This window comes from Excalfactoria chinensis, chromosome 4 (genome assembly GCF_039878825.1).
Source record: "Excalfactoria chinensis isolate bCotChi1 chromosome 4, bCotChi1.hap2, whole genome shotgun sequence".
Lineage (NCBI taxonomy): Eukaryota > Metazoa > Chordata > Aves > Galliformes > Phasianidae > Excalfactoria > Excalfactoria chinensis.
The window spans coordinates 75,297,361-75,324,473 of record NC_092828.1 but is presented as its reverse complement, the minus strand read 5'-3'; the positions used below and the strand labels follow the sequence as shown (position 1 = coordinate 75,324,473).

Here is a 27,113-nt window from a genome sequence, read left to right as displayed (position 1 = left end):
GCCCGACACGCTGCTAGTCGGTACGGGGCCGTGCGGCGGTTCCGCGGCTCACAGCTCCCTCTCCCGGCACCATAGCAGCAGCCGCAGCCTCCCTCCCGTCTCCCCGCTCCCGGGGTGCCCCACTGCCTCAGTCCGGGCGGAGGGAGAAGCTGGGAGCCGAGGATTTGGTGGCGAAAGGGGATATCAGAGCAGAAGACCGTTCATCTCCAACCACAATCAGCTTAAGTCTGACAGAAAGCCCCCCCAGATTTCATTGAAGCAACAACAACACCACATTATCTTGCTCCGTGCTCAGTAATTTCATCTTCCCCCTACCAGAAATCCCAGAAAGCAGGGCCACTTCATTTCAGAGTATCATCCAAAATAAAGGAAGTCGGGCTCATTTTGGAAAGAAAAGCAAGGACAAAGCAAATGCTCTCCATTTCCCACCATGAACCTTTCTGCTTTGACATGCCCTCATCTGTCATCCCACTATTTTAGCCAAAGTATGAGTTGAATTTGACCCAGCACGTGAATTTCCCAAGAATTCCCTTCTCTAAGAAGCTTTCTCCTCTTAAGAAACCTCTAGTGATAGTGCTGAGCTTGCAGGGATTGCATGGCCACTCTCACCTGCTTGCACCATGGACCCACAGGGCTTTGCCGGTGGCCATGATGGTGTAAGGTTTTTGACCTTGCACATTCATCCCCATGACTACCATCCATTTCTCCTCCAGACAGCAACTGGCCCAAAACTCCCACCGACTACACGAAAACCTCCTGCCTAAGAAAATAAATGTGTTCTACGCTCTTTCTGAGCTACCCACAGTAAAACAAATATGGGCACAGTTGGGTCCTATCACTGCTTAAAAATATGTCATTTCAGTCATACCCCTCCTGGCACATCCAGCCATCATCATTAGATAGATGAGAGGCAGCTGCAATCTTCGTTCCTCTCACAGTGGAACTGTCATTCAACAAGGAGCGGTCTTCACATTCACACTGCACTCATTATCTGAGTCCTCTATAGTCCAAATGGAAATCCCTCCACCCCTGCAGCAGGAGAGCAGGAGGGAATGCTGTTTCCTGGTAAGAGAGGTGCTCGGAGTAACCAAGTGTCTGTTTTGGGGCAGCGTGATGGCTGAGTACTGAATACAGCAGAAAAATCAGAGCCGTGGGCAGCTGCCTGCTCTTCCAGATGGATGCTCAGCCTCGGAGTAAGAGGCAGAGATGACCTATGGGGTGACAGTTACCCAGAGGAGCTTCCCTGTCTGCAGACATGAGAGGCACAAGGTGGACTTTCTCACTTGAATCCAGGTACCCCTCCATCAAGTTCTATATCCCACCTTCTACTAAGGCAACAAGGAGAAGTGTGATTGACAGAGACCTTTTCCTGAGGCTGGAAGGAAACATCAGTAGTGGCATAAGCCATCTTCCTCTTTTTATTGACCCAGGTTGGAGGTTTCACAAGAAATAAGACAAGACTGAGGAGGAGCTAGGACAGTTGCCTCATTTGGAGCCATCTCAGGAGTTGCCACTCAGTGGCAGTGCTAAGAACATGAGAGAAGTCCTGCCAAGGCAGTCAAAGGTGCTGCCATGGAAAGTGGAAACTGCCTCAGCACAAAGCGAGACATCATCTAGCTGAGATCTGCACTCTCATTACAACCCAGTAGGTTTAGCTTCACCCTCAACCTCAGACAGACTGTCTGAGCTATCTGAGAAGAAGTCCTCCAGATCCTGCTGCTTTATCTGGGACTCCAGAACAGTGATGCGCTGCTTGAGCTTCATCTGGGCATCATTGTACTCTGTCAGGAGCCGGCCAAGGCGTGTGTGAAGTGTGTCCAGGTTCAAGGTCAGTCTGTCCAGCTTTTCTTCCACACTCTTCCCTTCCATGCTTTCTTCTTCAGCTGACTCATCCAGCAAGCCTTCCTTGGTAAGGATCTCCCGGCCTCGCTCCTCCAAGACCTTTTTGGCATCAGGATACTCTGTGACCGCTTCCATCAGATCTTCCTTTGACAGGCAGAAAAGATCAGAGTAGCCCAAGCTACGGATGTTGGCTGTGCGTCTGTTGCCCATTTTGCTCCCTTTGATGTTCAGGATGCTGATCTCACCAAAGCAGCCCCCTGCAGTGAGCAAAGCGTATTGCGTTGTCCCATCATCTGCCACCACAGCCAGCTTCCCTTCCTTGATGATGTACATCTCTTTTCCAATATCTCCTTTCCGGCAAATGTAATCCCCTGGGCTGAACACCTGAGGGCGAAGCTTCAGCACCAGCTCCACCAGTAGACCTGCCTCACAGTCCTGGAAAATCCTCACCTTCTTCAGTGTCTCCAGGTGAACGTTGATGGCAATCTCTGCCCTTAGCTTATCAGGGAGACTCTTGAGAACTTCCCTTTCATCTACAGCCTTCTTGTTGGTCCACAGGTAATCAAACCACTTGATGACTTTGGTTTCCATGTCTTTGCTCACCTTGCGGAACTGCATGTAGTGTTTAATGGCATCAATTTTTGCCTGGAACTCTGCTCTTGTGGCATTCATGTTGGATATCATGGACCCTACGTTCCCCACAATGGTGGCAAAGATGAGGACACCGATGAGGAAATCAAAGATGACAAAGAGGTATTCTTCATCGCGCACAGGAGGAGGGGTCTCTCCAATGGTAGTCAAAGTCAACGTTGACCAGTAGAGACAGTAGACATACTCCCGGGTGAGATACCCATATTCAGGGTCTGTGACATTGGGATAGACCCAGGTATCTTCTCCAAAGCCTATGGCCTTGGAGATGGCATAGTAAATGCACGCATTCCAGTGGATGATCACCAGGATATAAAGAACCAAGTTGCTGATGCGGAAGATGTTGGGGTAGCTGGTTCTGGTCTCTGTCCTGTCAAAGAACTCAAACATGCGGGAGAAGTGCAGCAGCCTGTTGAATCGCAGCTCAGGGCGGTGCAATCCCACAGCAAAGTACGCCAGGTCTGTGGGCAGGATGGAGAGAACATCCAGCTTGAACTGCAAGGTGTAGATGTAGTTATCCCGTAACTTCTTCAGGTCTTTCACCAGGAGGCCCTGTTCCAAGAAACCTAACAGAGGAGGGAATGAGAGAATTGTTTTGGCTCATGTTAAACTCTCCTGCAGGCTTAAGGACTTCTGGTAAATGTCTCATGCCATGTGTATGTGTACATATATACAGTCCTCCAAACATTACCGGTTCCACCTGTAAGCCAAGTAGATGGCTTACAAGCTTCTGCTATCAAGCATCTAGGAAAAGCCATGTAAAGATAATGCTTAGGAATTCACTCTGTTCCAGGAAGAAATAGGAACAGAAATGTTTTCCTTCTCCAGATCAGGCTTTATTGCAGTTCCAGACAGAAGGCCTACAGCCACGTCCTCCATTATAAGAGCATTAAATACTACCATTTTTCCATGTAGATAATTCACTAGCTGAACTTGTGCAAAATCAGAGATACAGACATTCAACTCTGCCCGAATGCTAATAGTAATGTGGGTAATTTTGTACAATTATTCAAAGGTGAAATTGGAAGCCAGGATGATTAATCTTTCATTCTGAAACTTACCTCATTTCTCAGATCTTTAAATTAGATTATTCCTCTGGAGATGTGCTTCATACTAGTGAGAACCAAGGCAGACAAAACCCTCCTCTTAATGGAGCTGTCGATTAGGTCCCTCCACTTTTAGGATATTAGAGAAAAGCACTCACAAGCCAGGATGCTTACCTGTGTGCAGGCGGATCACTATGTCCCCAGTGTAGATGCAGTCCGAGATGTAATCTAGCACCAGCCAGAGGACAACGTAAGTCTTTTGCAGGTCACTGAAGCAAGCCCTGCCAGGATGAGGTGGTGAGGCCAACAAATCTCTCTTCCAACAGAATATAAGTCGATTCTTTCCTTTAGGTTCCCACCACCCCACAGTCACCAGCACCAGCTGTCCAAGCCTCATCTGAGCCACAACAAGGAGGTAAAGATGAGGGCTAGAGGAGACAGGAGCCCTACAATATCCCAGCTCACCTGGCCACAAGCAAGCACCAGTTGTAGAGGACAGGAACAGCAATGACAGCCAGCCAGCAGTAATACCAGTCCCCTGCAGGGTCCACCACAAAGGACTGCCATTTCTTCCTGGAAGCAGAGAGATGTGAGAGCTGGTAATGTGTGAATAACGGGCTAAACATAGAAAACAGGGTAGAAAGGAACCAGCCACGTCATCCCCTTCATCCTTTGCACTAGCCTGGATCAAACAGCTGCAGCTTGACTGCCAGTCTGTAAGCTAAATCCAGTCCCAGGAGTGATAAGTAAAAATGTCCCACATTAAGTTCCTTTATCCCCAAAGCAGTGCTTATTAGCATAGCAGAAGGGAAACCACAGCATGGCAAAGCAGAGCAGGTGGCCTCCATGCGCCACGGAGGCAGAGCCAGAAACAGATGTACGGAAGAGGGTGACCAGAAAACTTCTGTTAGATGACCTTGCCTCTCCTAAATGAGGCATGGATTGGAGCCAGATAGATCTGAGAGAAGAAGATTAATTAGAGCAGGAAGGAGAGCTAGCTGCACATCAGTAGGAGCACCACGGGGCTGCCCAAGCCCCAGAGCAGTGGCCGGCATCACAGGGCTGCCATCCCACACCGCCTGCCTGCGGCCCACTCAGACCTCTGTCCAGCCTTTGAACTGCTCCCAAGCATTTGATCCCGCTCATCTTGGGGTTCTGAGATAAGATGCATGTGCTCCCATGGCTACATCTCACTGGAGGAGCCAAGGAACAGGAGCTCTGCAGCTGGACTGATAGGCTCAGCCGCTGCCACCTGCTAGGGCAAAACACCTCCCCCTGTATCCTCACCTCCCTTCCAGCTTTGGAACGTGCAAAGCTCCCTCCAGCAACAGGAAAAACAACCCACTTGCCAAGACATTCTCAGTGCTCACCCCGCTGTTTACGACAGCTTCAGAAGCAGACATGTGCCTTGAAGCCTCCACCAGTGGTGTGCCAGGTGAGGCCGGAGCTTAGAGCAGGGCCAGCAGTGCTCCTTCACTCTCCCTCTGGGTGCAGCCCCGGGCATCTATGTGGTTCTCCCCACATTCCAGGTGGGAAGAAAACAGTTGTGCTTTGCTCAGAACAGGACTGATGTGCAGCTTAAGTACTTTCTGATTAAGGACTCCTTGCTCTCTGAGACGTATCATAACTGGCATGTAGGATACACCAACTCACCTGCAACCAGGCAGCACTGCTGTAATACCTGTATCACAAGTACTAATAACCTCAATAGGTTAATCATGTTTGTAGTTTCAGCTTTAAGTCACCAATGCCACCATCTCCTCAGGAGAGCTGTGGTACTCTCCCTTCTAAAGTCTGTGGGGCAGCACCAAATGCACACACACACCCCCCAGCCCAGGGACCTTAATCCTATCCCTTCAGCAGGCATTTACGGGTTGTAGGGTGATGGCACTGAGCTCTACTGTCCCATCTCCTGCAGATACGATCGCAGCTTTTCCCAGGGTGCCATAGGCATGGAGCAGCCCTCTCAGCATACATCAGCTCCTCTCCCTCCAGTAATTAACAAGCTCCTTTTCACCTTGCAGGGCAGAGCATTTTTTTTTCCACGGCTAGCAACAGCCCTGATACAAGGCTCAGATCCTTTCCTCCTTTAGAAAAGGATCGTTTCTCGGTGTTTTAATTACCATGTACAATGGTAGGGTCTAGACTAGTCCGTGAGCTTTGCCCCTTAATTAGCCAGCAGAAGAAAAGCCAGGTTATTGCTTTTCACCGGCAGTGCGAGCTGAGGAGATGAAAGCGCTGGGTCTGAATGAGCCTTTTCAGAAAGCTGCCGTCACGGTGTCTGCCCTCGGAGGAAGGGAGACGGGCAGCAAACGCACTCCCTTCATCTCCCTTCCTCCTGCAATGATGAATGAGGCTGGAGGAGCCCATGGGTTTGTGCTTGCTGTGGCATTGAGTACGGACCTTCCACGTCCCTTGGCTCCTCGCATGCACAGCTGCCAGGACAGCTTTTTGCAGACCCATCTTAGTTCAGATGCCAGCAGAGCACAGCAGAACCCTCCCACTGCTGCCACCCGCTGTCCCTGGGCAGAGCTGAGCCCCCCACCCGTGGCCCTCCTGCTCTTCTCCCTTTTCCATCACAGCATCCCATATGGCCAATCTTCAGCCCCGGGGAGGCTGTGTCACAGGGAAAGGCCCTACTTTGGGGTTTTCTCTTCAGCCTCCTCATCCTCTGGATCGATGCTGGCATCAGCAGGCACTGTCTGCAGCTCAGGGCCCTGGAAGCGCTCAAGGAAGGGGTCCGGCTGCTGCTGCTCCTCCTTCAAGCTCTTGCTGGCCCAGTCCCGGAGCACCAGCACAAGCCTGACAATCCTAAGTAGGGGAGAGAGGCAGAGTCAGGAGCTGTCCACATACGGAGAAGAAAGCAAAGGTTTGTGACAAGCAAGGGGTCAAAGCCACACACAAAAGGCTCAGACAAGAGCCTAAGCAACAGTTCTCCAGCTTCCTTCCATGCTCTGGAAATGCAGAGGATCCAACCCTGCCCCACAGCCTGGCCCCAAACTGCTACCTGGCCAGGGCTTGTCTGCCTTGGAAGGGGGGAGCAGCCGGCTGATCCCCCCCATATTCAGGAGTCCGTCTGCGCAGCTCCAAGGTCTCATCCTGGGCTGAGCAGGTCCTGCAGTGGAGAGAAGGGAGGGTCATGGCTTCACTGTGCATCTCAGTGCCAGCCCACAGCCTGCTGGGTGAGCCAGGGGAAGCGGGCAGCTGGGGTGTGCCATTGTGCCCTGAGACTCAGCCATACCCCACCAGTGCCACCCTCTCCCAAGCCATCCTAACCTGCTCATGCTGAGCTCCGTGCTCTGCGCATCAGTCCTGGCTCTAGTTGGTTGGGGTGGGCAGGGGCCAGGCAGCTGCAGGCCGTTACTCCTGGCCATCATCCTCCCAGCAAGCTGCCCCAGGGACCTAGGAAGAGCAGAGAGCAGAAGTGCAGGGAGCAGGAGGCAGTGTGTAGTGTGAGCATTGAGTTATTGTACAGCACCAGAGGAAAGAGGGGCAAAGCCTAACAGTTGTGTCCACCCCGTGCTTTCCATGTAGCTCTCACTGCAGAGCCCTACAAGGCATTGCACTCTCCCCAGAAGGCCCTACATCTGCCCGTGAAAGATGTTCTCCCCACCACCTGGGCTCCTCAGCCATTGCCAGGGCAACAGCATCTGCAGCACGGTGCCCTAGTGACGAGCTGCAGCTCTCCTACAGCCCAAGGGTGAGAAAACAGCCCCCGGGAGGAATGGGAAAACACGGCCACTGAGGGGGAAAATGCTGTTCACATAGCAGCACAAAATGGGTTTAGCATGTACAAGACCCTTGCATTTGACCAGCCACTCTTCTGTCCAGGTACTGTGAGCTGCTGACAGTCCACCCAGCAAGCCCCACCACATCCCTGCAGCCACAGGCACGTGAGCAAAGCAGGCTCCTGGGGACAACTCATCGGTGCTCTCCCACAGCAAATCCCACTGGTGATGAACTACATGGTCAGGGGCAATGCCCTGCACAGCCCTGCCCGTGTCACCATTACACACACAGAGCTGCCCACAAACCCAGCCACCTCCCACCAGCGGCAGAGCAACCACCAAGATGCCAACACCGCCCACTTACAAGCCTGATGTTCCTCGAAGCCTCCAGCAAGCCAGCAGAGGTTGGCAAGGGGCATCTTCTCATGGAAGCATCAGCAAACACCAGAGCCACGTGGCTGCAGAGGTGCCCCCACAGTGCCCAGGACAGGCGATATGCAGCACACTCCTGGCCCCCCAGGCTCTGTTAGTGCCCCAGGCAGCACAGTGTGCGTCAGAGTAGTCAGCCACAGCAGCTTTGTACCCAGGGATGAAAGGGGAGGAGGGACACTGCTCCCTCCCACGCATCCCCTTCTTCCCCACCGGCCCTCCCTCCCCTCCATCCAGTTACCTGGTCTCAGGCAGCAGGAAGCCACATTTGCTTCTCAGGAATCCCAGAGAAGAGAGCTGCAGAGTTTGATGGTGATCATGAATTACGCCTGTCACAGGTATCGGCCTTGTTTTGCACTGACAAGCAGCTGGCAGAACATTTGCATCCCCGAGAAAAAAAGGAAGGGGTTAACTTTCATTCTTTCCTATTCACATCCAACTGTATGCAGCGACTGAAGTTGGGTCAGTCCTTTCCATGGGCACAGATTCAAGCAGATCGTGCAAGTGTGATCTGAGAACGCCAGCATCCAGGGTCCATTCAGCACCAAAACTTTACCTTTTCTTCCTTCAAAGCCTCATTCCCCACCTCACTGAAAATCCCAGCAGCAGTGAGCTTGAAGAGACGTGGAACTTCTGCAGCCTCAGTTAGCATCACTGGAGGGACACGCTGCCTTCCCTTATCTCCATGCCACAGAAGCAGGAACAGCCCAGAAGCAGTGGCAGCAGCTCGTCTCCCTTCCCAGCTCTCTTTTTGCTCCCTGCCTGCAGCCACCTCCAAAAACGTGGTTGCTCCAGGAGTCTCGCTGCTTCTGTCCCTTTGGTGCATGCCACACACCTCCCTCCAGCGCCAGATTGCATGAGACACCTCTTTTTCTAAGCATGTTGTTGTGGCAGCCTCCCCAGGGGAGCCCCAGCCCTCCCACGTGTGCCTGCCCTGGGACAACTAAGGAGGAAGTCTGCAGCTGCACTGCAGATGCACCAAGGAGCAGGGCAGCATCCTGCTGCCAAGGGGGAAAACCTCACCCACCCCACACCAGGATGAGATGGCACAGGAGATACATCCAGCACACACTGAGTTTATTAAAATACGCACTTCGTGGCTTAGTGTTTCTACATTTAATGAAGGACTTGTGCCTTAGGCACAGGGTTGGGGTTTGACCCAGCAGCAGCTCAGCACCACGCAGCCCTTTGCTCACAACCTCCCCCCAGTGGGATGAGGGAGAGAATCGGGGGAAAGGAAACAAAGTAGAACTCATAGGTGGAGGTAAAAGCTATTTACTAAGACAGAAAAGGAAGAGAAAAGGAAAACAGTAACGATAATAATAGATATTTACAAAGTAAGCGATGCACAATGCAATTGCCGACCACTCGCTGACCAATGCCCACCAGTCCCAAACAGCAGCTGTTCCACCAGCTCCCCACTGCTGTCAAGGCTCTCTGCATGATGCCACGCGGTATGGAACACCCCCTGCTTGTTAGCTGAGGTCAACTGCCCTGGCTCCATCCCTTTCCGACTCCCTGTGCCCGCCCAGCCCCTCACTGGCAGCTCAATGCCAGAAGCCGAAGACTGAAAGGTCCTTAGTGGTTGCAGCACAGCTAAACACCAGTGTGTTATCTGTATTGTTTTTCTCCCAAAGCCAAAACACGGCACCACACCAGCCACTATGAAGGAAAAATTCAACTCTGTCCCAGCTGAAACCAGAACAAAAAGTCACCTTCTACCCAATACAACCTGCCAATAATTAGCCTTCAGGAAGGCATCCCATCTGATCACCACACCTCCACATATTTCCAGCCTGTGCACATCCCTAAGCCATGCCAGGAGCCCTGCTGCCATCCCTCACACACACCCCACTGCAGCACAGCCCCCCATCCTGCTTTCACCTGCAGTAAATCCCAGTGCTGTCCTGAACCCAGACATCAGCCACAGGTTCAGACCTGCAATTACTTGTGGGACAGTTATTTATTAGTAAATGTCCAGCTGCCAGATTTACAGCCATGGAGGCTTGATGCAGTGGCAGGCAGGGAACAGCTAAGCATCCACATCTGTAAATAAGCCATCGGGACATCTGGGTGATTTGCAGATCCAGCTACAATCATTTACAGGTAGAACAGAGAGGTCCTGTTGCCAACACCTGCCCCAGGCCTGCAGGCACCACCTCAGCAGATGCATCGGATGAACCACTAAGAGAATCTCAATTCACTGCGAATCCAATTGCTCCTAAACATCAAGGAAGGAAAGAAACAGCAGAACTGTAGAACTGGGCTTGGTTTTTGGCAGCTGAGCCAAGGATTCCCCTCACCTGTGCAGTTGTACCACGCTGCAGTTACAACTTGGCAGTAGACTGGGAGTGATCCTGCCCTCTGGCACTGGCAATCTCACAGATACCCACTGCTGCCCAAACAGGCAACTGTCCATGGCCTGTCTGATGCCTGCACTGTTATTACAAAGTGTTACAACCACCCTGGGAAAAAGCCAAGCTCCTGGATAAGCCCAGAGCTCAGCAGTGCTCTTACAGCCACTTGGGATATGAACACTTAAAAACCCACTGCCGAGAGTCTCCAGCATGACAGGAGCCAAGGAGGTGGTGCCACAGTAGAGATCTTAGAATCACAGAACTGCTTGAGTTGGAAGGGACCTTTAAAGGTCATCTGGTCCAGCTCCCCTGTGGATGGCAGCCTCCAGGTCCACCCCTCCCCTGAAGCAGGGGCTGCCCTGGCACAGGACTCCTCACACAGCTGCTCAAGGCAAAAAAGAAAACCCAACAGAAGTTGAAAAACACCCAAACACTCCACACAAGCTTTTGGGGTGGAAGCTGAAGAAGAGACCACAGCAACTGGCACTGCTGCCCAGAGAGCTGTGGGTGCCTCATTCCACAAAGGTGCCCAAGGCCAGGTGGGATCGGGCACTGGGCAGCCTGAGCTAGTGGGGCAGCCCATGGCAGGGGTTGGGGATGGGTGGGCTGAAATTTCCCCTCCAACCCAAGCCATTCTATGGGTTTATGAATTGGCTGAAGAGTTCTTTGGAGACGGAACAAAGCTGTTCAAGCTGTGACACAGACAGGGGACCAGCTCAACCACAGTCTAAGACTGTAACAGGACCTACTGTCCAGAGAGACCTAACACTTGGCTTTGTGCCTCCTTCAATACACAGCCTAAGGGGCAGAAGCTCTCCCATTGACCTCTGCAGGACAAACACCTACTGTGTCATGCACAAACTTCATATGAGGCTTGGGCTTTTCACAGCAGCTTCCCACATGACCACTGACCCCATCAAGCACACTACGTGTAATTGCTACCATGCACCAAACACAGTCCAGCCCTGGGACTGTGCACACTGGGCCATGCTCCCTGTCACACCCCACTGCTCCCTGTCATCCATCTCCAGCTGCTGTGCACCACATCCGGCTTTACAGTTCCACTTCAGAACCTAAAGGGTACCAAGAAGCAGCTCAAGTTCAGAAGAAACACACAGTTTTACCATCCACATTATATGAGCAAGGATCCTTTCCCTGCTCTCACCCAGGGTAGGTCAGGGAGCCCAAGGCACAGAGTCATCTCCACAGCCAGAGCCAGGTGTTGACGAGGCAGGCAGAGAGCAGCATGGAGTACACCAGGGGCTCCTCTTTCCTCCAGGCCTTGTGCTGCTCCTCCAGCACATGCAGGCGCTCCGAGATCCTCGCCAGCTGCAAGGAGAGCAGTGTTAGGAGCACCACCCAGGCTTAGCTGGCAATGCCAGCAAACCAGGCCCTAGCAACAAGCCCTGGAGCACCCACATCCATCCTCCTGTGGCTTTCCCAGGAAACACCTGCAGCCTTCCCCTCCTTCTCTCACCTCCTTTTTCATTGCCGCAGCCTCAGCCACAACAACCTCCTCCGGCGCTGCGCCAGCCTCCTGGGAGCTGCGGGAGGAAAACAGAGATGCACGCTGTTCAGGAGGTGCAATTCCCCTCCCACACACATAGCATTGCTGCGGGGAGCCCAGCCATGCAGCACTGTGCACACCCAGGTTGTGCTGTCAGCATGCAGCATTGGGAGAGAGGAAACAGCACTCACACAGCATCTACCAACTTCTTACCCCCATCATGCTTATACCTCAACCATGCAGCCCGCAGTGATCGCAGCAAAGCACTCAACACATGCTGCAACAAGCAACAGGAAAACCACATGCTTATGTTTCTTTAGAGACACAACAGAGAGAAAACATATTTACCCAGAGTCCATTTCCTACAGCCAGAGGAATCCACTAAGGATTGGATAAACCATCATTAGAGCAAGTCAGGCAAACAGAGATCCCACAGCCAGTGCCCAAAGGGAGAGATGGTATTTAACCAGCAAGACAGGACCCAGTGGGTAGGAAGCAGATACCAGTGGGGGGATTTATCAGAGCATGTGCCAGCTTTGCCTGGGTTTGCTGGCACCAGGATTTGGTCCTCTCCAATACTTGCCCCACAAAAGGCACTGTCTTTTGCCCTCACAGCAAATGTTATTTGCAACCAGAAGCATAAACAAGCACTCCAACCATGCACTCCTTCCCCCTGAAAACAAAGGGACAGAGGCTACAAATGAGCATCTCCTGCAGATACAACCTTGTTCCAGTGCTCACAGCACAAAGCCACAAATAAAGTAGATCCACATTGAGAAATTAGAGTTGCCACGTTCATCTGTTGTTCCCATCATTATAAGGTAGCGCTCCATCAGCTCATCTGTAACCCAAAGATCTCCTGTACACACCAACGTAGTGGGTGCTCCATCCCCAGAGATGCTCAAGGTCAGGTTGGACTGGGCTCTGAGCACCTGATGGAGCTGTAGGTGACCCTGCTCACTGCAGTGGAGTTGGATCTGATGGCCTTCAAGGGTGCCTTCCAACTCAAACCAGTCCATGTTCTGCCACAGGCCCTCACCGACATGTTATGGGCTAACGGTGTTGAACAAGTTCCTCTGGGGACCTCAGGAAGGGAGGAACTCACTCCTGACATTCAAGCAATCGGCCTGAAAACACATTCATGAGGTAACACATCCACACAATGCAGCTGCGGTAAATACAAAAGTCACAACAGAAAGAATATCCAATTTCACCCTGTACAAGGCCGATAAAATTGGACATTTCCTGCAGCTTTTACTTGAAAAACTCCCCACTGACACAAGCGAACACCCTTTACAGTAGAGAACAGAAATTACCTCTGATGACTCATACCCTTCAAGAGGTCACTGCCATGGAAATATTCCAGTCTCCCTCTGAGGCCAGAGCTTTCTTTATTAAAATTTCAGGATAAACAAGTCAGCTCAGTCACCTCTTTATTGTTGTGGGTGGTACAAAAAGAATGCATGCATCTGAAATGATGCACAGTACCAAGAAAAGGTGTTCCAAGTTGCTTGGCTCCAAAGGGAGATGAAGAACTGGGAAGAGCTCAGGACTCGCCCCACTCTCTAAGTCCCCTCCTCCACAGTATCATGGCTAAAACTCCTCCATGTCAGACTGGAGGAGGTTTATGTGCACAATAACTCCGCTCCAGCCGGGGAGGGAAGGTACCATGTGCCAAGGCGGCATGGATGATGGATGCTCCCCCTCCTCCCCATCTGCCTGGAGGTTTTGCTCAAGGAGAATTAGAAGCATTGTGACAGTTCAACCTTGGTGATTCTGTGATTCTATGATCTTTGGGTGCTTCTGTACGGAGCCAGGATTTGGATTAGAGGATCCTTACTAGCCCCTTCCAACACAGCATTAGTCAATGGTTCTATGAAAAGGTTACTGAAGAGCAACCAAGAGATGGTCATGCACGTTGTGGGGATGTGGGAGAGGTGTCTTGGTGACAGGATCAGGACCGGGCCATCTGTGCAGGGTTTTGATTCCCTTCTCACATTTCTCTCCATCACGCTATCAAGACACGCAGAAAGAGTAGTGCCAAAGAGTTGCTGAAACCCAGCTGTGTCACAGGAGGTGTTAGGTCCCTTGGGGTGGCACAAAACCAAGCAGGAGGCACCCAGAGCTGGCAGTGTAAGTAAGAAGGAGGGATTGGAGCAGTCATGACTGCGAGGTTAGAAAGCTCAAGGCTGGCTCCCACCTCAGCAAGGCAAAGCTAGGTCTGTGTAGAGCAGCAGGGAGGTGGCTTAGGACAAGCCAGCATCACCTGGACGGCACTGGGTCTTGCAGAGAGTTCTGGACACGGTGGAAGAGCACCTGGCCCAGCAGGTACATGGTCTGGAAGATGTTCTGCATGGAGTAGATCCTGCCCGTCCCAACAAGGAGGGGAAGTGGGGCACTGTGAGCAGGTGGGGGGCAGGTGCCCAGCCTGGGATGCACACAGAACCACATTGGTTACTGTCTGGCCTTGCACAGCACAATCACAGGCCCCGTATCCCTCCAGCAGCTCAGAGCACAACAGGGCAATGCCATCAACACCCAGACCTCTGCATCACCAGGTGAGAGGAGCTCCACCAGCAGCCCAGGTTCTGTCAATTGGATCCTCCAAAGGCAGCAATGACAGTGTGACAATCACACCTCTCTGCCAACCCAGGACAGGCTTTCTTCTAGGCAGAAGATGGCTCTGCTCTGGGATTTTCTCCACTGGAGAGGATGTCAACCACATTACTGCTCACAAAAAGCACGTGTGCTCTTTGCTCAGCCTGGCTGCAAACCCAAGAGACAGGCAAGGACTCACAGCACTGCCACCAAGCTCCAAGTGGGGACATGCTGTCCCATGTGTCTCAGGTGGCAGCAAACCTCTCCTTACTGACACCAGAGGACACTTTCCTCTTAAGTAGCTCCATACAAGACTAGAGCTAAACCCTGATTTGGATTCCCCCCCATCTTGGGGCACCAACACAAGCGTCAAAGACCCGATGGATGCTGGTCCCAACCCACCATGCACCACTCCAGGTCCATGCTTACCGCTCATGGTGTCGGGCTGGGTTGGACAAGACCAGCTGTGCACTGTCACTTGGGGACCGCCGTGATGCACTGCTGTGCTGGCTCTGCCGCCGTGACCTGCTGCTGTGTTGGCCCTGTTGGCATCAAACACAGACACATTAGAGTCAACGAATCATTAAGGTTGGAAAAGACCACTAAGATCAGCCAGTCCAATCATCAACACCATGCTCAAATTAGGCAGAGTGCCCCATGAAAAGCCCTCAGTGATGGGGGCATTGCACAAGCCCCAGCACAGTGAGATGATCCTGGACAACCAGAGCAAACCAACCACAAGCAACGTGCTCCCTTTGCCAACACATGCAAGCCCACCCGCTCTCATTACAGTACCAGTCGTCTGCGATTCTGGGCACTTGATCTGCCAGCCACGTGCATAAAAGGGATCTCCCTCAGTGAGGAGTGCTGAGCCAAGGAGTCGAGGGGCACGCACACCTCAGTGGAGGGGACATTCCTCTGCTGGTCCAGCAGGATGGGTCTCAGATCGGCATCTGTTGTTTCCACAGAAAAGAGAGAGGGAAGAATGAAACAACCCGAATGTGCCTCGTCGTCCTCAGGGCAGCAGGGAAGAGTGATCCTCCTATATGGGGCTGCCAGCCCTGTGTCCACTGTTACTGGATGTACATCAAAAGGCACATTCTGAAGATGTGAGCAATTGGAGAGCCTGGAGAGGTGTGGGTTGGAAATCAGCTGGATGTACCACTCCAGGAAAGCAAGGTTTGGGAACAGTTTGTCAAAGAGCAGGGTCATACGTCTCAGCACCCCAAAAGCTGAGAGGAAACTGGAAGACATGGAAGGAGATGCCTTCAGATTTTCTCCTCACCTTTTGGCTCAAAGACCCCTCTTGCCTTCTGCTGGTCACCTTCGTCCACCTTTCCTCCTTAGGCACCTCTTCACTTTCCCACACTACCTTTCAGAAGAAAGATGACTACAATATCTGACTCTTTCCTCTCTTGCAAAGCAGACCACCGAGTGCTTTAGAAAATAGTTCTCCCTACAACGTTACAGAGCCCCACCAAACTTCAGGCACCCCCCAGAAAAACCCAGTACATTACCTGCAAGAGAAATCCTAACAGGGATGTGTGTTGGAAAGGAAGGAGGTAAACCTTCAGACATGGGCTCCTCATCCACAGGGCTGAAGCTGTTTGCCACAGTGAGCCTGTTGGGTACCTGCATCCTTCGATTGATGTCCTCAGTGAAGAGCAGGTCACAGCGGACTACGTTCACTTTCTGCTCCAAAAGTGGCCACATCTTGTGGTTGTTTTTTTTCCCCCAGACTGCACGGGCAGCCAAGTGACACCCACAGACGGACAGCACACGTGCTGTAAGGCACCTACACACAGGCAGAAACAACAACAAACAGAACCATAGGAGATGTGCTGGAGAACACTGAGTCCCACGGAGCCCAGCTGGCAGGGGCAAGGGCATGGGGTGGGAACAGCTGCCAGCAGGATGGAAGAACTAAACTGTCCCACACTTTCATATAGTATCCCCTAGGGCCACACTGTATCCATGTCCACATCCTGGAGGGATCCACACCAAGGAGCTGAGCAGGATAGACTGCTTCAGGCAGTGGTGTCAGACACTGGCCATCTTCCCACAGGGAAAGGAAGCCTCTTCCAGCAAGGACACGGCAGGGACACAGGTCCCCAGCCCCTCTGATTCTCTCGTTGTTTTTGACATTACTGATGTACTGTTCTGGGTTCTCCCAGAGCCCAGCCAACCCCATTCCCCCACAGCCCCCTCGGCCCTCCCTTGATCACGAAACACCGAGGAATCCCCCTTTGTTTCTTAGTCACAATCCCCCAGCACAGCCCAAACCACTGCGGGAAGGAGACGTTTTCCTCTTCAAAGCTCGGAAGGGGAGGAGGCGAGGAGCGGAGCGCAGGGGCTCTGCATGCTCTGATCGCGTCGGGCTCTATTTTTAGCACCCTGCGCTCTGACGCTGCATTGCCAACCCGGCAAACCACTCCCAGCTGACAGCAGCCAGGGCTCCCCACCGCCATCCCCATCTCCATCTCCATCTCCATCCCCATCCCCATCCCACCTCCCGGGAGCAGCAGCACTCCTGGAGCCGCACAGACGGCCGGAGATGCAGCCCCAGAGCACCGATCCCATCTCACAGCACCGGCAGCCCTATAACTCCAGGCATGCCAGGGCGGCTCCCCGCCAACACTAATCATTTCACTCTGTTCTCTCCTCCTCCATCATTAAAAAGCCTTTTAATTAAAGGGACGGAAGCCCGCCCAGCGTCATCCGCTGCGGCACTTTGCTGCTTCCATGTGTGTTGGAACGAGATCCCCGTTCCTGCAAATCGGCTCGGCCCCGACACCGAGTCCCGTGACTGCCCCAGAAAGGTGCCATTCCCGCAGCAGAACGCTGCATCAGACACGCAGCCCCACGGCCCGCAGCCATGGCGTGCACCGCGATCCTCCTCCTGTTCGGGAGTTTCAGAGGTACAAACGCCCTGCGCTGACTTCTCACCCTTCTCCCTGGGTGAGCGAGGAGCGGGCAAGCGTTGCGCTGCTCCTCGCATCGGCAGTGCGGATACGTGGCTGGGGAGGAGGGAAGCAGAGGGGACACCCCCGTCCTGCCCTGCGGTGGGACATGGGTATCCCTCCGCCACGAACGGGTTGACACCCCCGCTTGGGGTTCACACTCGCAGATCTGCTCCCCCAAAGCGGCGCTGCGGGGTCCTCGTTACGCCACCCCCCCAGCCGGGCTTTTCCCCAGCGCAGTGCCCGCTCCCCGCTGGTGGGAGGGCGGAGCAGGGTGGCGGTGGGCACTTACTTCTTTTTTTCTCGCAGTTTAAAGCAACTTCTCAACCTGTAAGCAGCCGCTCTTCCTGCCCGGCCGGCGGGGAGGTGATGTCAACGGGGCGAACCCTCCCCTCCTGGCACAAGGCCGGGCTTAAAGGCACAGCCGGTGCTTCTGGCGGCAGCGGCCGCGCATCGCCGAGCCGGAGCTGAGCATTGCCGCCTCTCGGTGCGGCGTGCAGCGATCGAGCTATCCGTTTGGGATGAATGACGGCTTTAAAAGCTTCTGAATGGGGACGGAGTCCAAAAGGCCTCACCATAAAATCCAGTTCTGAAAGGGCTTAAAATAAATCTCGCGCTGCCCTAGTCTTGCTATTTAAAGGGGATTATCTAAGAGGTTTAGGCACGCGCAGAGGAATGCCGAGACGAGCTGTGTGCCCGAATCCCCTCCCGGCCGTCAGGAAATCCCTCATTCCCACGTACCAGCCGGGCCCATAGGACCTTCCCGGTTGGTCGCATGCCCAGCGATGCGGGGTGCGATGCCCCGTCCCAGCACTATGGGAAGAAGCCACCGTGTGCCGCTCAGACAGTGAGGGTTTTTTAATAAATACCTTCTTTTTTTTTTTCTTTTGCACAGAAATAGACCAAGTTTGACAGAATACAAACCGCAAAGGTAATGACCGCGCATCAAAGACGGAGGATCCAAGAGCGCCCTCTGACTCCCTCCGGTCTTTCCCAGCTCTGACCCTGGCACTCGTCGCCAGGTCGTCCCATCACCCGTGTTTACTAAGGCCAAAAGGCAGAGTGAAGGCCTTGGGAAGGGACAGACAAGGTGCCGGCAGCTGCAGACCCCACGAGCCTGTATCCTGACCCGGGGACAGCCATGCTGGGCAAGCCTCAGCTCCAGGCTGAGAGCATCACTGGGACAGAGAAGGACAGTGGGCATGGGCAGCCTGCGGGTACACCACAGCCTTTTGGTGCTGGTGGAGACTGGTGCTGGGGTGCTGGGGTGAACGCTACAGGGTGGCAGTGCTACAAGGTTCTGGGCTGGGGGCTGGTAAGAAGAACCCCCTTACAGCCCATCAGACATGACTGGGAAAGGACAGACCCATCGCATGGACCCCAGAAGTGGCTGCCTAGGAAAAGGGGACACGCTGGTCCCACGGCAAAGCATGTGCTCTACTCTGCCCTGGCTCCAAGGGCAGGAGTCAGCCCTGCTCCCATCCCATCAGCATCCCCAGCTGCCAGAGCCTGGTTGGTGGCACAATCATTGTTCATCTTTGCAGCCATCTCTGCCAACAGGCCCTCTGCACCATGGCCATGGCCATATGCTCTGCCCACCAGAGCAGCTTGGAGGACAAGAGCCCTGGAAAGAGAACCAGGACAGAGAGGTTAAGGGAAGGCTGAAGGGAGGTTTGGCACATCTGCAGCCACCCTGTTCCTGCATCCCACACCTGGTGAGGGCACCAAACAGGTGAGGCAGGCACCTGCAGGAAGGAGGCACATCCCTGCTGCTTAAAGCTGTGCAGCCATCTTGGTGGTTCCAAAGCAACTTACCTCATGTGCAAGACCACCACAAACCTTTCTCCCTTTCCAAAAGGTTTTAAATCACAAAGCACCTCCTCAGCCAGTCCCTCCCCTAACTCTCAACGACAAACATCACTACAGGATGGACTGGGCTCCCCATTCCCACCAGGCAGCAAATCCACACAGTCACAAACTGTAGGAACAAAAAAGAGCAGCCCCCCCCTGCCTTCTCGCCTCCTCATCAGAGCACCAAGCATCAAACAGAAGGCAGCAAGGACTGCGGTCTCAGCACATCACAAACCAATCCCTGCTGATTTGGGTATGGAAAAGACCAATCCCAACACCAGCCCCACAAGTGCCTCAGGTCCATGAGCCAGCATGCACACAGGGTAAGGCTGAGCAGAGCCCCGGGGAGGCAGTGAGGCTGTTTTAGTCATGGGAAATGTTATGTCTGAGGGGAAGTGAAGAAATCCAACGCGCCGTGGGGAGGACCCCCACCTTGAGCCAGGAACAAACTGCTGCTCTGCTCTGGCTGCTGCAGCACTTATGTGAGCAGGGAGCAAGGGATGGCTGGTCAAACCCAGAGACCCACATCCCACCTTCACCCTGCTTGGGGACAGCTGTTTTTTGGTAAGGAAGGTAAGGCTATTGTGTGATGGCACCAGCTTGTACAAGTGAGACGGGGACATCAATGCCACCTGAACAAAGTTCTGAGCGTGGCAAAGGGTGTGGGTGCACGAGCATGAGTGTGTGAAGAGGCAGAAGAGAGGCAGACCCTCTATTTGCCCGCAGCAGGAGCAGTAGCAACAATCTCCTCATACTTTGGTGGAGGGTCATTGTAGGAGATGCTGGTCTCTTCCCCGCTGCTGCTCTCTGGGTGCCCCGTCACCTCCTCATAAGAAGGTGGAGGGGTGGCGCTGGACAGTCTGGAGAGGACAGAGACCGAGTGCTCTGGTGGGCAGAGAGTGCCATCTTGCTGGGGGGTGTCCCCTGCTCTGCTGTCTCCAGCCCCTCGGTTGTTCGCTTCTCGCTGATACTGAGTTTCCCCTTGGCTTTGTGACCGCTCGCGGTACACCATGACCCTGGGAAGGCTGCGTCCCGTTCGGCTGGCCAGGTAGCGGTTCTGGGCGTAGGAAGGACGGTGACGGGTGGCCTTTTGCAGCTGGCACCTCCAGATGATGAAGAGGGCGATGACTATCAGAAGAGCCACTCCCAAGAGGGGCACCACCACATACATAGCGTCTGAGCGCTCTGTGTTATGCCCAGGGTCCTTGACAGAGTACACAGAGTTGGTGTAGCCCTTCCAGAACTCCATCTGCAGCAGGAACAGAGAAGGAACTACCATGTGCTTGCACGTGGGACGAGCAGCCCCTAGCCATCACATGCAATAAATACTGCTGTCCCCAAGCCTACAACAGAGACGTTTTCCAGCTGCCTTGCAGCACTCTCACCAGGGCTGTGAGCAGCTCTGTTGAACCAACTACAGGACCCAGCAAAAAAGAAGATGGGAACAAAACTTCAACAGCGGCCACCAGCCCCCACGTTAAGCAGGGAGAAATATGGCCAACATCAACACCCACCTGGAGATGTGGGGACAGCAGTGTAAATCTCTCGTACATGCCAGGGGAGTGCCAGTTCAACCTGCAGCTGTGCAGGGTGTGCCAGCAATGATAAGGAGAGAACATTGCCTAGCAAGGGTAAATCATGCTGCTAAGTCAGGTTACAGCACACTGCCTGTGGACTGAAGAGGACAGAAGGAACAGGAGAGGCCATTCCCACCGTGCTTTTCTTCACCCACGGCACACTAAGGTGTAAGTGCCTCACACATCCACTGAGGAGCAGGGTGGGACAAACTCACTGTCTTCTCCTTGTTCTCGAACACTTCCTTGACCTCCTCATAACTGCAGACCTCCTCCATGCACTCCCGTTCGATGGTGCCCTGCCGAATCTCCTCCAGGAAGCCGTTGGCTCGGGGAAAGCGCTTCAGGATTGAGTGGGCATTCCTGGCCCCCAAGAACACTGCAACACACAAGGCACAGATGCTGAACAGCGACAAACCCGCACCCGGCCTCTGTACAGAAAGGTTTTCCCACCTGCTTTTGGTGCAACAGGCATCCCAAACACCAAATGGCCCACAGTTCAGTTAGCACAGCATTTTGCCTGCTGAGGAAGTGCACACAGCAGGGAGCAGGGCTACTGTGGTCTGCCCAGAGACACGCAGCACCAGCAACATCCTTCCAACAGGGCTGGATGCCAGATACACAGAAATTGGCAGTGTCAGAACACACAGGACAGATCCAATAGACTTGTTTTTAACCTTCTGCCCTTGATGGGATCTCACCTTACTGCCCCTTTACTATAGGAAAACTACTTCAGAAGGAGGACCCAGGGTCAGGTAGAGCCTCCCAGGGGAAAAGGGAGTTCCCAGCATAGGGACACTGACCCCATTAGCACAGGAAAGGTGAGATGCTGTCCAGAAAGCAACACTGTACACAGACCATGACCCTCCCAGGATACAAACATCCCACACACGTTTCACAAGGCAGCCCTTCTGTATGCAGCCAAACCCATCCAACTGTAGGTTGATACTGACTCTTCCCACCCAGCCAATCTCACTGCATCCTTTGAGTAAGATGAATCAGGTCAGCTGGCTGATCTACAGCAGCCTGTTTACCTCTTTCACCCTCAGGCTCAATCTTCCAATAGATCAAGCAGATGAACCAATTCACACTGCAGCAACAAGAACAGATGCAGGACAAAGAGGTAAGGGGACTGACAGTGTGTCCCATTAGACCAAATCAGATAGAACAGAAAAGGATGCCTAGTAAATGATCAAATGTAACATTCAGTAGCAGCCTGCCACCAAGAAGGTCAACATGTTTCCTTTAGCTTTACCTTCCATTTCTCCTGCTCCTAAAATAATACAGAAAGGTATTTTTGAGAATACTCACAAGTGTCAAGGCAGGGGAAAGATCACAGTGTATGAAACTACTACAGTGCTACGCCACTCCATGCTTGGAGGTATTGTGCTCTCTACGTGCTGTGTAGGTGCATTTCCCCCAAGTGATTTATTAATGGCTTGCTTCAGCGAGAGAGTTTGCAGAAGGCTGAACCACTGAGGTGTGAATGAAGAACAGCATGAATGATGTGAGTCAGAGACTTTCCCTTCAGAATCAACTTTATTATGCAAACATATCTTTTTTTTTTCTTTCCCCTTAAATAACAAGGATAACCAGAAAAAGCATCTTCCAGAGGCACAGAAGGCATTCTGCTGGAGGGCAGGGATCAGCTTGCCTTGGCTTTCCCAGTCAAGGAGGGCTGTCCTGGCTGAAGATAGAGCAGGCTGGCAGGCTGGCTTTCTCCTGACCCTTTCCAGGTCACAAAGGCACCATCCATTCTGCAAACGTCCCATCTTTCGCTGGAGAAATCTGGCCTTACCTCCTTGGCTTTCTGCCTTGATCAGGCTGTGCTATTAACTCTCCCCTTCTCAGCACTTGAGCCTGAGACTTTTTCCATCTTCCTTCCCACCTTGGAGCAACAAGCTTAGATGCGTATCTCACTTGCAAGGTTTTCCATCCCTGCAGATACCAGTCACTTGACCCTGCTTTGCTGAACTGATCACTATGATGGAAATAAAAACAGACACGCAGGCAGGTATCAAAAACAACGTCTCAGTTGAAAACATGCTGTGATGGAGGCATGTGCCTCTTCCCCAAGAAAATCTCCCCTGAGGACCTAGAAATGACAGAAGAGCAGAAACTAAGTCACTGATCCTTCTCCTCTTTTACGTGGAAAGCACATGCATGGGAATCGGGGCAGGCAAACCAGTGGCCTCCGGACACAAGAGCCTTGTAAACTCTCCTCTCTGACTTGGGATCCTCAACTCACAAGAAGAGCAGACAGCTGAGCAGGAGCTGTCTCCAAACCACAGGACAGAGGGAAGACTTTTCCAACCCAAGCAGTGTCCGTACTGACTCCTTGTGCCTCTCCAAGTCTCCCCACACCAGTTGGAGCACCAGTGCACAGGAAAGATTAGAGCTTTAGGCTGGGGGAGCAAGAGTTCACTGCCATCCCTTCTAAGTTTCTTAAGGTGATGCTGGCCCCTGGTGGTAGGCAGGCTTAGCCATACCTCTACCCAGGGCTGCCTTGCCCAAATGACACATGGGTGCACCTGGAAAGGGGCAGCCAGGACTGCAGTTCTGGGGAAGCACATGCAGGTGAATGTGCTGGCCACCACAAACCACTCCTACAAGTTGCATCCTTCAGGGTTAGTATGACAGAAACTGCTTGGCAGGGGGCACTGCCACCACAGGGGACAGCTTCCACAAGGAGCAAGTGCTACTAAGTCAACACCTAAGGTCTATGAGGGAAAGGAAGTGCAGGAAGGCAGGGCAACAGTTGGGTACCCTCCTCATTAATACTAGATTAAAAGTATATTTTGTGGCAGAACCTGCCTGGAGATCTCTGCTCCCTCCCCAACCTAGCATAGTACAGACAACAAAAGGAGGCATACCTGTCATCCCTGGAGTTTTCCTCCTGTCCAGCTTGGCTACTGCCTCCACCTTCACAGCTGGCTCTGGTGACACCCTGTGAGCAGATCCTAAGATTCCAGCCAGATCTGTAGCATCTTCCTGTTCACAACCACCATCCTCTTTAGAGTTCCCATTGCATCACTGCATGCAGCCTCTTTGCAGGCTGCCCAGATAAGCAAGGACAGAGGGTTGAGTCCAGCCTTTCACAGATCACATGCTGTTTTCCACCCTGCACCCTTACTGTTCTCAGCCCAGCTTTTGCCAGGCTAGTCCTCACAGCTGCTGGCACTGAATGGCTACATGTGCTGGGCACTCACTCACCAAGATGCAACATGTTCCAGCAGGGCTACGTTACACCACTAACAGATCTCTGCCAGGAACATAGAGCCGCAGTGTCCCAGCCAACATGGGCTGCAGGACAGCATGGCCTGAATCATGGGCCACCTTCCTGGGTAGCACCACGGCTGGGAGATCTTGGTGCAGACCAGCAATACCTGCAAAGGAATCAGTCAGTCCAAAAAGCCTCAGGGAGGGGCTTTTGCAACAAGCCTCACAGAAATAAAGGCAATCCTGGAGAGGTTTGCCCTTCAATACCTCCCACCTTGCAGAGAGAAGAGAGGCGCAAGGCAGGCTGGACCTCAGACAATGCACAGGGATTAGGGTTCGGAGTCAGTGGCATCTGACCCACCCCGATAATACAGGTGCCTCTTGCTTGGGAGGCATCTGCAAAACACTCCCCCACCGCAGATGAAGAGATGGTAGTGGTGCTGGAGGGGAACAGGGAACACTTACTTGCCATGCTGCCTCTCTCGGCTGCGGGGGACTCCCACCTACCTGCAGGGAAGAAAACAGGAGAGTTATCAACAGTTTCAATTGCAGCCCAGCAGACACTAAAGCCCAAGCCCTCCAACATTCAGGGTCAGAATGATGCAGAAAGCAGGGTGCTATCTGTAAGACCCATGAAACTGTCAGCCAAATGTTACCTCCCTGGAGAACCAGGGACCACTCAGCCTCCCCACCTGATGTGTGGTTGAGGGAGTTAGGGCATCCCCACCCCTCACATCAGCCCATGCTGCTGCGTACAGGGTCAGCAGTTCTCACCCTTAGCAGGAACTGATTGGATGTAGCCCTTGGACCAGTGGGGCCAGCAGGCCCAACCTTGCAACTAGCTAAGCTCCCAACTTTTGAGTCCACAGAATAAAGAATGCTCAGAAAGAAACAGTTCCTGAGAGAAGCAGACCAACACATCCAGCACCAAGAGCAAAAGGGAGAGTCTCCCATTCATGGAATCAAGGCACACCCGATGAGGACATGATGAGAACAGCTGCCGAGGGCAGGTCCCTGCAGACATGTGCTGCCCCATGATGCAAACAGACAAGCTAACTAGGAAGGCAAGAGCAGGATCTGCATATGGGATGACCTGAGAATTGAAAGCTGCTGGAAACAAACTGGTGCTCTTCCCTCCAAGACAGGATTGATGGATACAGGTAAAGCTATCAATGTGGTTTGCAAGTAAATTCAAGTAAATTCTCACTTCTGTAACTCTTACCCACAGTCTGCAATAAGGATGGCTGAACTGTCTTCTCTATTGCCATCAAGTTGACAACTTATCAGGAGAGAAAAAGATACGCATCTCCTAAAGGGTGTTTGGCAAAGCTCAAAGTAGCAGCAGCACTCCCTGCATACACAGGATGTCAGCACTCCTGCTAGAAAAGCACCTTTCACACTTCAAAAACAAAAGCAAAAAAACCCCGCAACAGTGAAATTCGGAAGAGGATTCATACTATTATCTGCTTGCAGGAGGAATTCCACTCACTTATTTTCCATGTTTTGTTTTTTCACTGCGCTCAGGATTCCACAGATCAGATCATCCTGGCCAAACTCATCTCTCACCTTCCGTGACACCTTGCTGTGACAAAACCACAACTCCATCAAAAGAGCGAGCCAGTTCCCACAGGGATGTATTGTGGATGTAGGAGCAAAGGCAGTTTAGAAACAGCAGGAACTCAAACGAGCTGATCTGAGATCCAGGACTGCAGATATTCAGAGCAATCACTTCAATTAGCTCTCTGCTGGGGGGAGGTCAGTGGCAGTACAGAGACATCCTCTGGGTCAGCAGCACAGGAAACACGCTTCTATTTCACTCAAAAGGCTGGAATCCAGGCACACAGCAGTGCTGGTGTATTGCCACATCAGGAGTTATCAGATCTCACTGACACAAACCTTCTCAGTCAAACTAATGTCTCTCACTGCCCAAATCAGGTTTTGCATGTTTTCTGTACCAAAAGCAGCAAGAGACCGAGGATGCCCGGAGCTGTTTTCCATCAGCAAAGCGCAGTTTCTTTTAAAGAGACTGAGAAACTCTGCAACACCTAGCCCGGGATTTAAACAGGACAGAGGAAAAGCAGCAGAACAATTCCACGTGACAGGTTTGCCATCTCACACTCCCCAGGCTGGGCAGTCATCCATGTTTCTCTTCACAAGGAATGGAACACTTGATCTCGCTCCTCCAAACCACGTTCTCAAGTCTGATCGGCGCACACAGGAGTCACACATTCCCTCATAGGTTCTGTCAGCTGTGAGCAGACACTGACCTGATTTTATTGCTCTGAAGCATGCTATACATGGAGCCTGACACTGCAGGCGTAGAAGTACAGTAATGATCAGTTTCATCATCTTTAACTTTTTTTTCCCCCCAAACATCCGTGCCAATGCACCACCCAGTGTCAGAAACAAGAGACGCTTTATTCCAGCACAACAATAAGCCCGCTCTGCACAAGCCTGTAAGCACAAGAGATGCCCGCCCGGATGCACGCAACAAGGGTGAGCAACACGGATATCTCATTTCCACGCACAGATCCCTGACCGCCCCCGGGTTCAGACAAGCCGTTGGGCCGGCAGCTGGCAAGCAGCACTTCCTGAGCACCCACCCACCCACCGTATAAGAGAAGCTGGAGGGTGACCCGGCAGACACCCACCCAGCCCCGTCACCCCGCTTCTCAGCACTCCTCTATAAATACCCCATCGACGGGAGGTTGCTACAGCAACAGCGAGGAGGTGGGAGGGATGCGGCCGTGAGTGCGAGGATGCTGCAGTCGCACATTTGTCTCTCCCCCGGGCTCCCCCACCTCCGCCCCCGCTCCCCTCACTGGTGCCAAAGGAGGAAATCGTGCTGGCAAAGGCTGGCGAGCGATCGTAGCCCGCACAGTCCGAGCAGCGGGTAACGGCACGGGTGTGGAGAGGGACCGACCGACGGCAGAGCCGTACCCAGTAAGCAGGAATTGCTCCCGCTCCTGCCACGGCCGGCAGCCCAGCGATGCTGTGTGCCAGCACCCACAGTACGGGGCCAGGCCGGTCCTGGAGAAACGCGCCCCGCCCCAGCAGCGCCACAGGGGCGCCCGACCCCACAGCACGTCTCGCACCCAGCCAGGCCCGCCCTGCCCGCAGCTCCCCCCCAACCCACACTCCGATCTCCGGCATCTCCCCCACAGATCCTCATCACCACAGCCCGAGCTCCTCCCCATACCCCGCTCGGTACCACACCACCCGAATCTCCCACACCACCCGAACATCCCCGCCGCCCCACAGCCCGCCTCGCGCCACCCCGCCCGTACCTCATGGCGGCCTCGCGCCCCGCCGCTGCCGCTCCCTCCCGCCGACGGGCAGGAAGAAGAAAGCCCC

At 53.2% G+C, this 27,113-nt stretch overlaps 3 protein-coding genes across 5 annotated transcripts; all 3 read right to left on the bottom strand.

The window, feature by feature from the left end:
- Nucleotides 1-1,635: 1,635 nt before the first annotated feature.
- On the bottom strand, nucleotides 1,636-7,041 carry CNGA2 (cyclic nucleotide gated channel subunit alpha 2). Its single transcript, XM_072334542.1, has 6 exons — nucleotides 6,813-7,041; nucleotides 6,544-6,651; nucleotides 6,177-6,347; nucleotides 4,002-4,109; nucleotides 3,711-3,817; nucleotides 1,636-3,056 (listed from the first exon to the last, which is right to left on the bottom strand). The coding sequence occupies exons 1-6, from the start codon at nucleotides 6,911-6,913 to the stop codon at nucleotides 1,636-1,638; spliced, it is 2,016 nt and encodes a 671-aa protein (XP_072190643.1). The 5' UTR covers nucleotides 6,914-7,041.
- A 1,753-nt stretch (nucleotides 7,042-8,794) lies between these two features.
- LOC140251155 (mitochondrial fission factor homolog B-like) lies at nucleotides 8,795-17,648 on the bottom strand. Of its 2 annotated transcripts, XM_072334543.1 has the most exons (7): nucleotides 17,408-17,648; nucleotides 15,673-15,950; nucleotides 14,951-15,108; nucleotides 14,585-14,697; nucleotides 13,824-13,985; nucleotides 11,528-11,594; nucleotides 8,795-11,379 (listed from the first exon to the last, which is right to left on the bottom strand). In XM_072334543.1, the coding sequence occupies exons 2-7, from the start codon at nucleotides 15,866-15,868 to the stop codon at nucleotides 11,248-11,250; spliced, it is 828 nt and encodes a 275-aa protein (XP_072190644.1). In that variant the 5' UTR covers nucleotides 15,869-15,950; nucleotides 17,408-17,648; the 3' UTR covers nucleotides 8,795-11,247. The 2 variants fall into 2 exon arrangements, with proteins under 2 accessions (XP_072190644.1, XP_072190645.1); XM_072334544.1 differs by lacking the exon at nucleotides 13,824-13,985.
- A 309-nt stretch (nucleotides 17,649-17,957) lies between these two features.
- On the bottom strand, nucleotides 17,958-27,111 carry PRRG3 (proline rich and Gla domain 3). Of its 2 annotated transcripts, XM_072334547.1 has the most exons (5): nucleotides 27,047-27,111; nucleotides 24,225-24,266; nucleotides 23,414-23,595; nucleotides 20,759-22,635; nucleotides 17,958-20,215 (listed from the first exon to the last, which is right to left on the bottom strand). In XM_072334547.1, the coding sequence occupies exons 4-5, from the start codon at nucleotides 20,816-20,818 to the stop codon at nucleotides 19,679-19,681; spliced, it is 597 nt and encodes a 198-aa protein (XP_072190648.1). In that variant the 5' UTR covers nucleotides 20,819-22,635; nucleotides 23,414-23,595; nucleotides 24,225-24,266; nucleotides 27,047-27,111; the 3' UTR covers nucleotides 17,958-19,678. The 2 variants fall into 2 exon arrangements, with proteins under 2 accessions (XP_072190648.1, XP_072190647.1); XM_072334546.1 differs by lacking the exon at nucleotides 23,414-23,595 and having other exon boundaries at nucleotides 20,759-20,919.
- Between the last annotated feature and the right edge of the window lie 2 nt (nucleotides 27,112-27,113).

What these genes read in the sequence shown, in the direction of transcription:
- CNGA2 (XM_072334542.1), bottom strand. Translation starts at nt 6,913, where the DNA reads ATGATGGCCAGGAGTAACGGCCTGCAGCTGCCTGGCCCCTGCCCACCC. An exon ending in ACGGAGCTCAGCATGAGCAG is followed by an intron (nt 6,652 to 6,812) that starts GTTAGGATGGCT and finishes TCTCCACTGCAG; the next exon opens with GACCTGCTCAGCCCAGGATG. An exon ending in GGCAGACAAGCCCTGGCCAG is followed by an intron (nt 6,348 to 6,543) that starts GTAGCAGTTTGG and finishes TCCCCTACTTAG; the next exon opens with GATTGTCAGGCTTGTGCTGG.
- LOC140251155 (XM_072334543.1), bottom strand. Translation starts at nt 15,868, where the DNA reads ATGTGGCCACTTTTGGAGCAGAAAGTGAACGTAGTCCGCTGTGACCTG. An exon ending in CCCAGAATCGCAGACGACTG is followed by an intron (nt 14,698 to 14,950) that starts GTACTGTAATGA and finishes TGATGCCAACAG; the next exon opens with GGCCAACACAGCAGCAGGTC. An exon ending in CAAGACCCAGTGCCGTCCAG is followed by an intron (nt 11,595 to 13,823) that starts GTGATGCTGGCT and finishes TTCCTCCCGCAG; the next exon opens with CTCCCAGGAGGCTGGCGCAG.
- PRRG3 (XM_072334546.1), bottom strand. An exon ending in TCGAGAACAAGGAGAAGACA is followed by an intron (nt 20,216 to 20,758) that starts GTGAGTTTGTCC and finishes TTCCTGCTGCAG; the next exon opens with ATGGAGTTCTGGAAGGGCTA.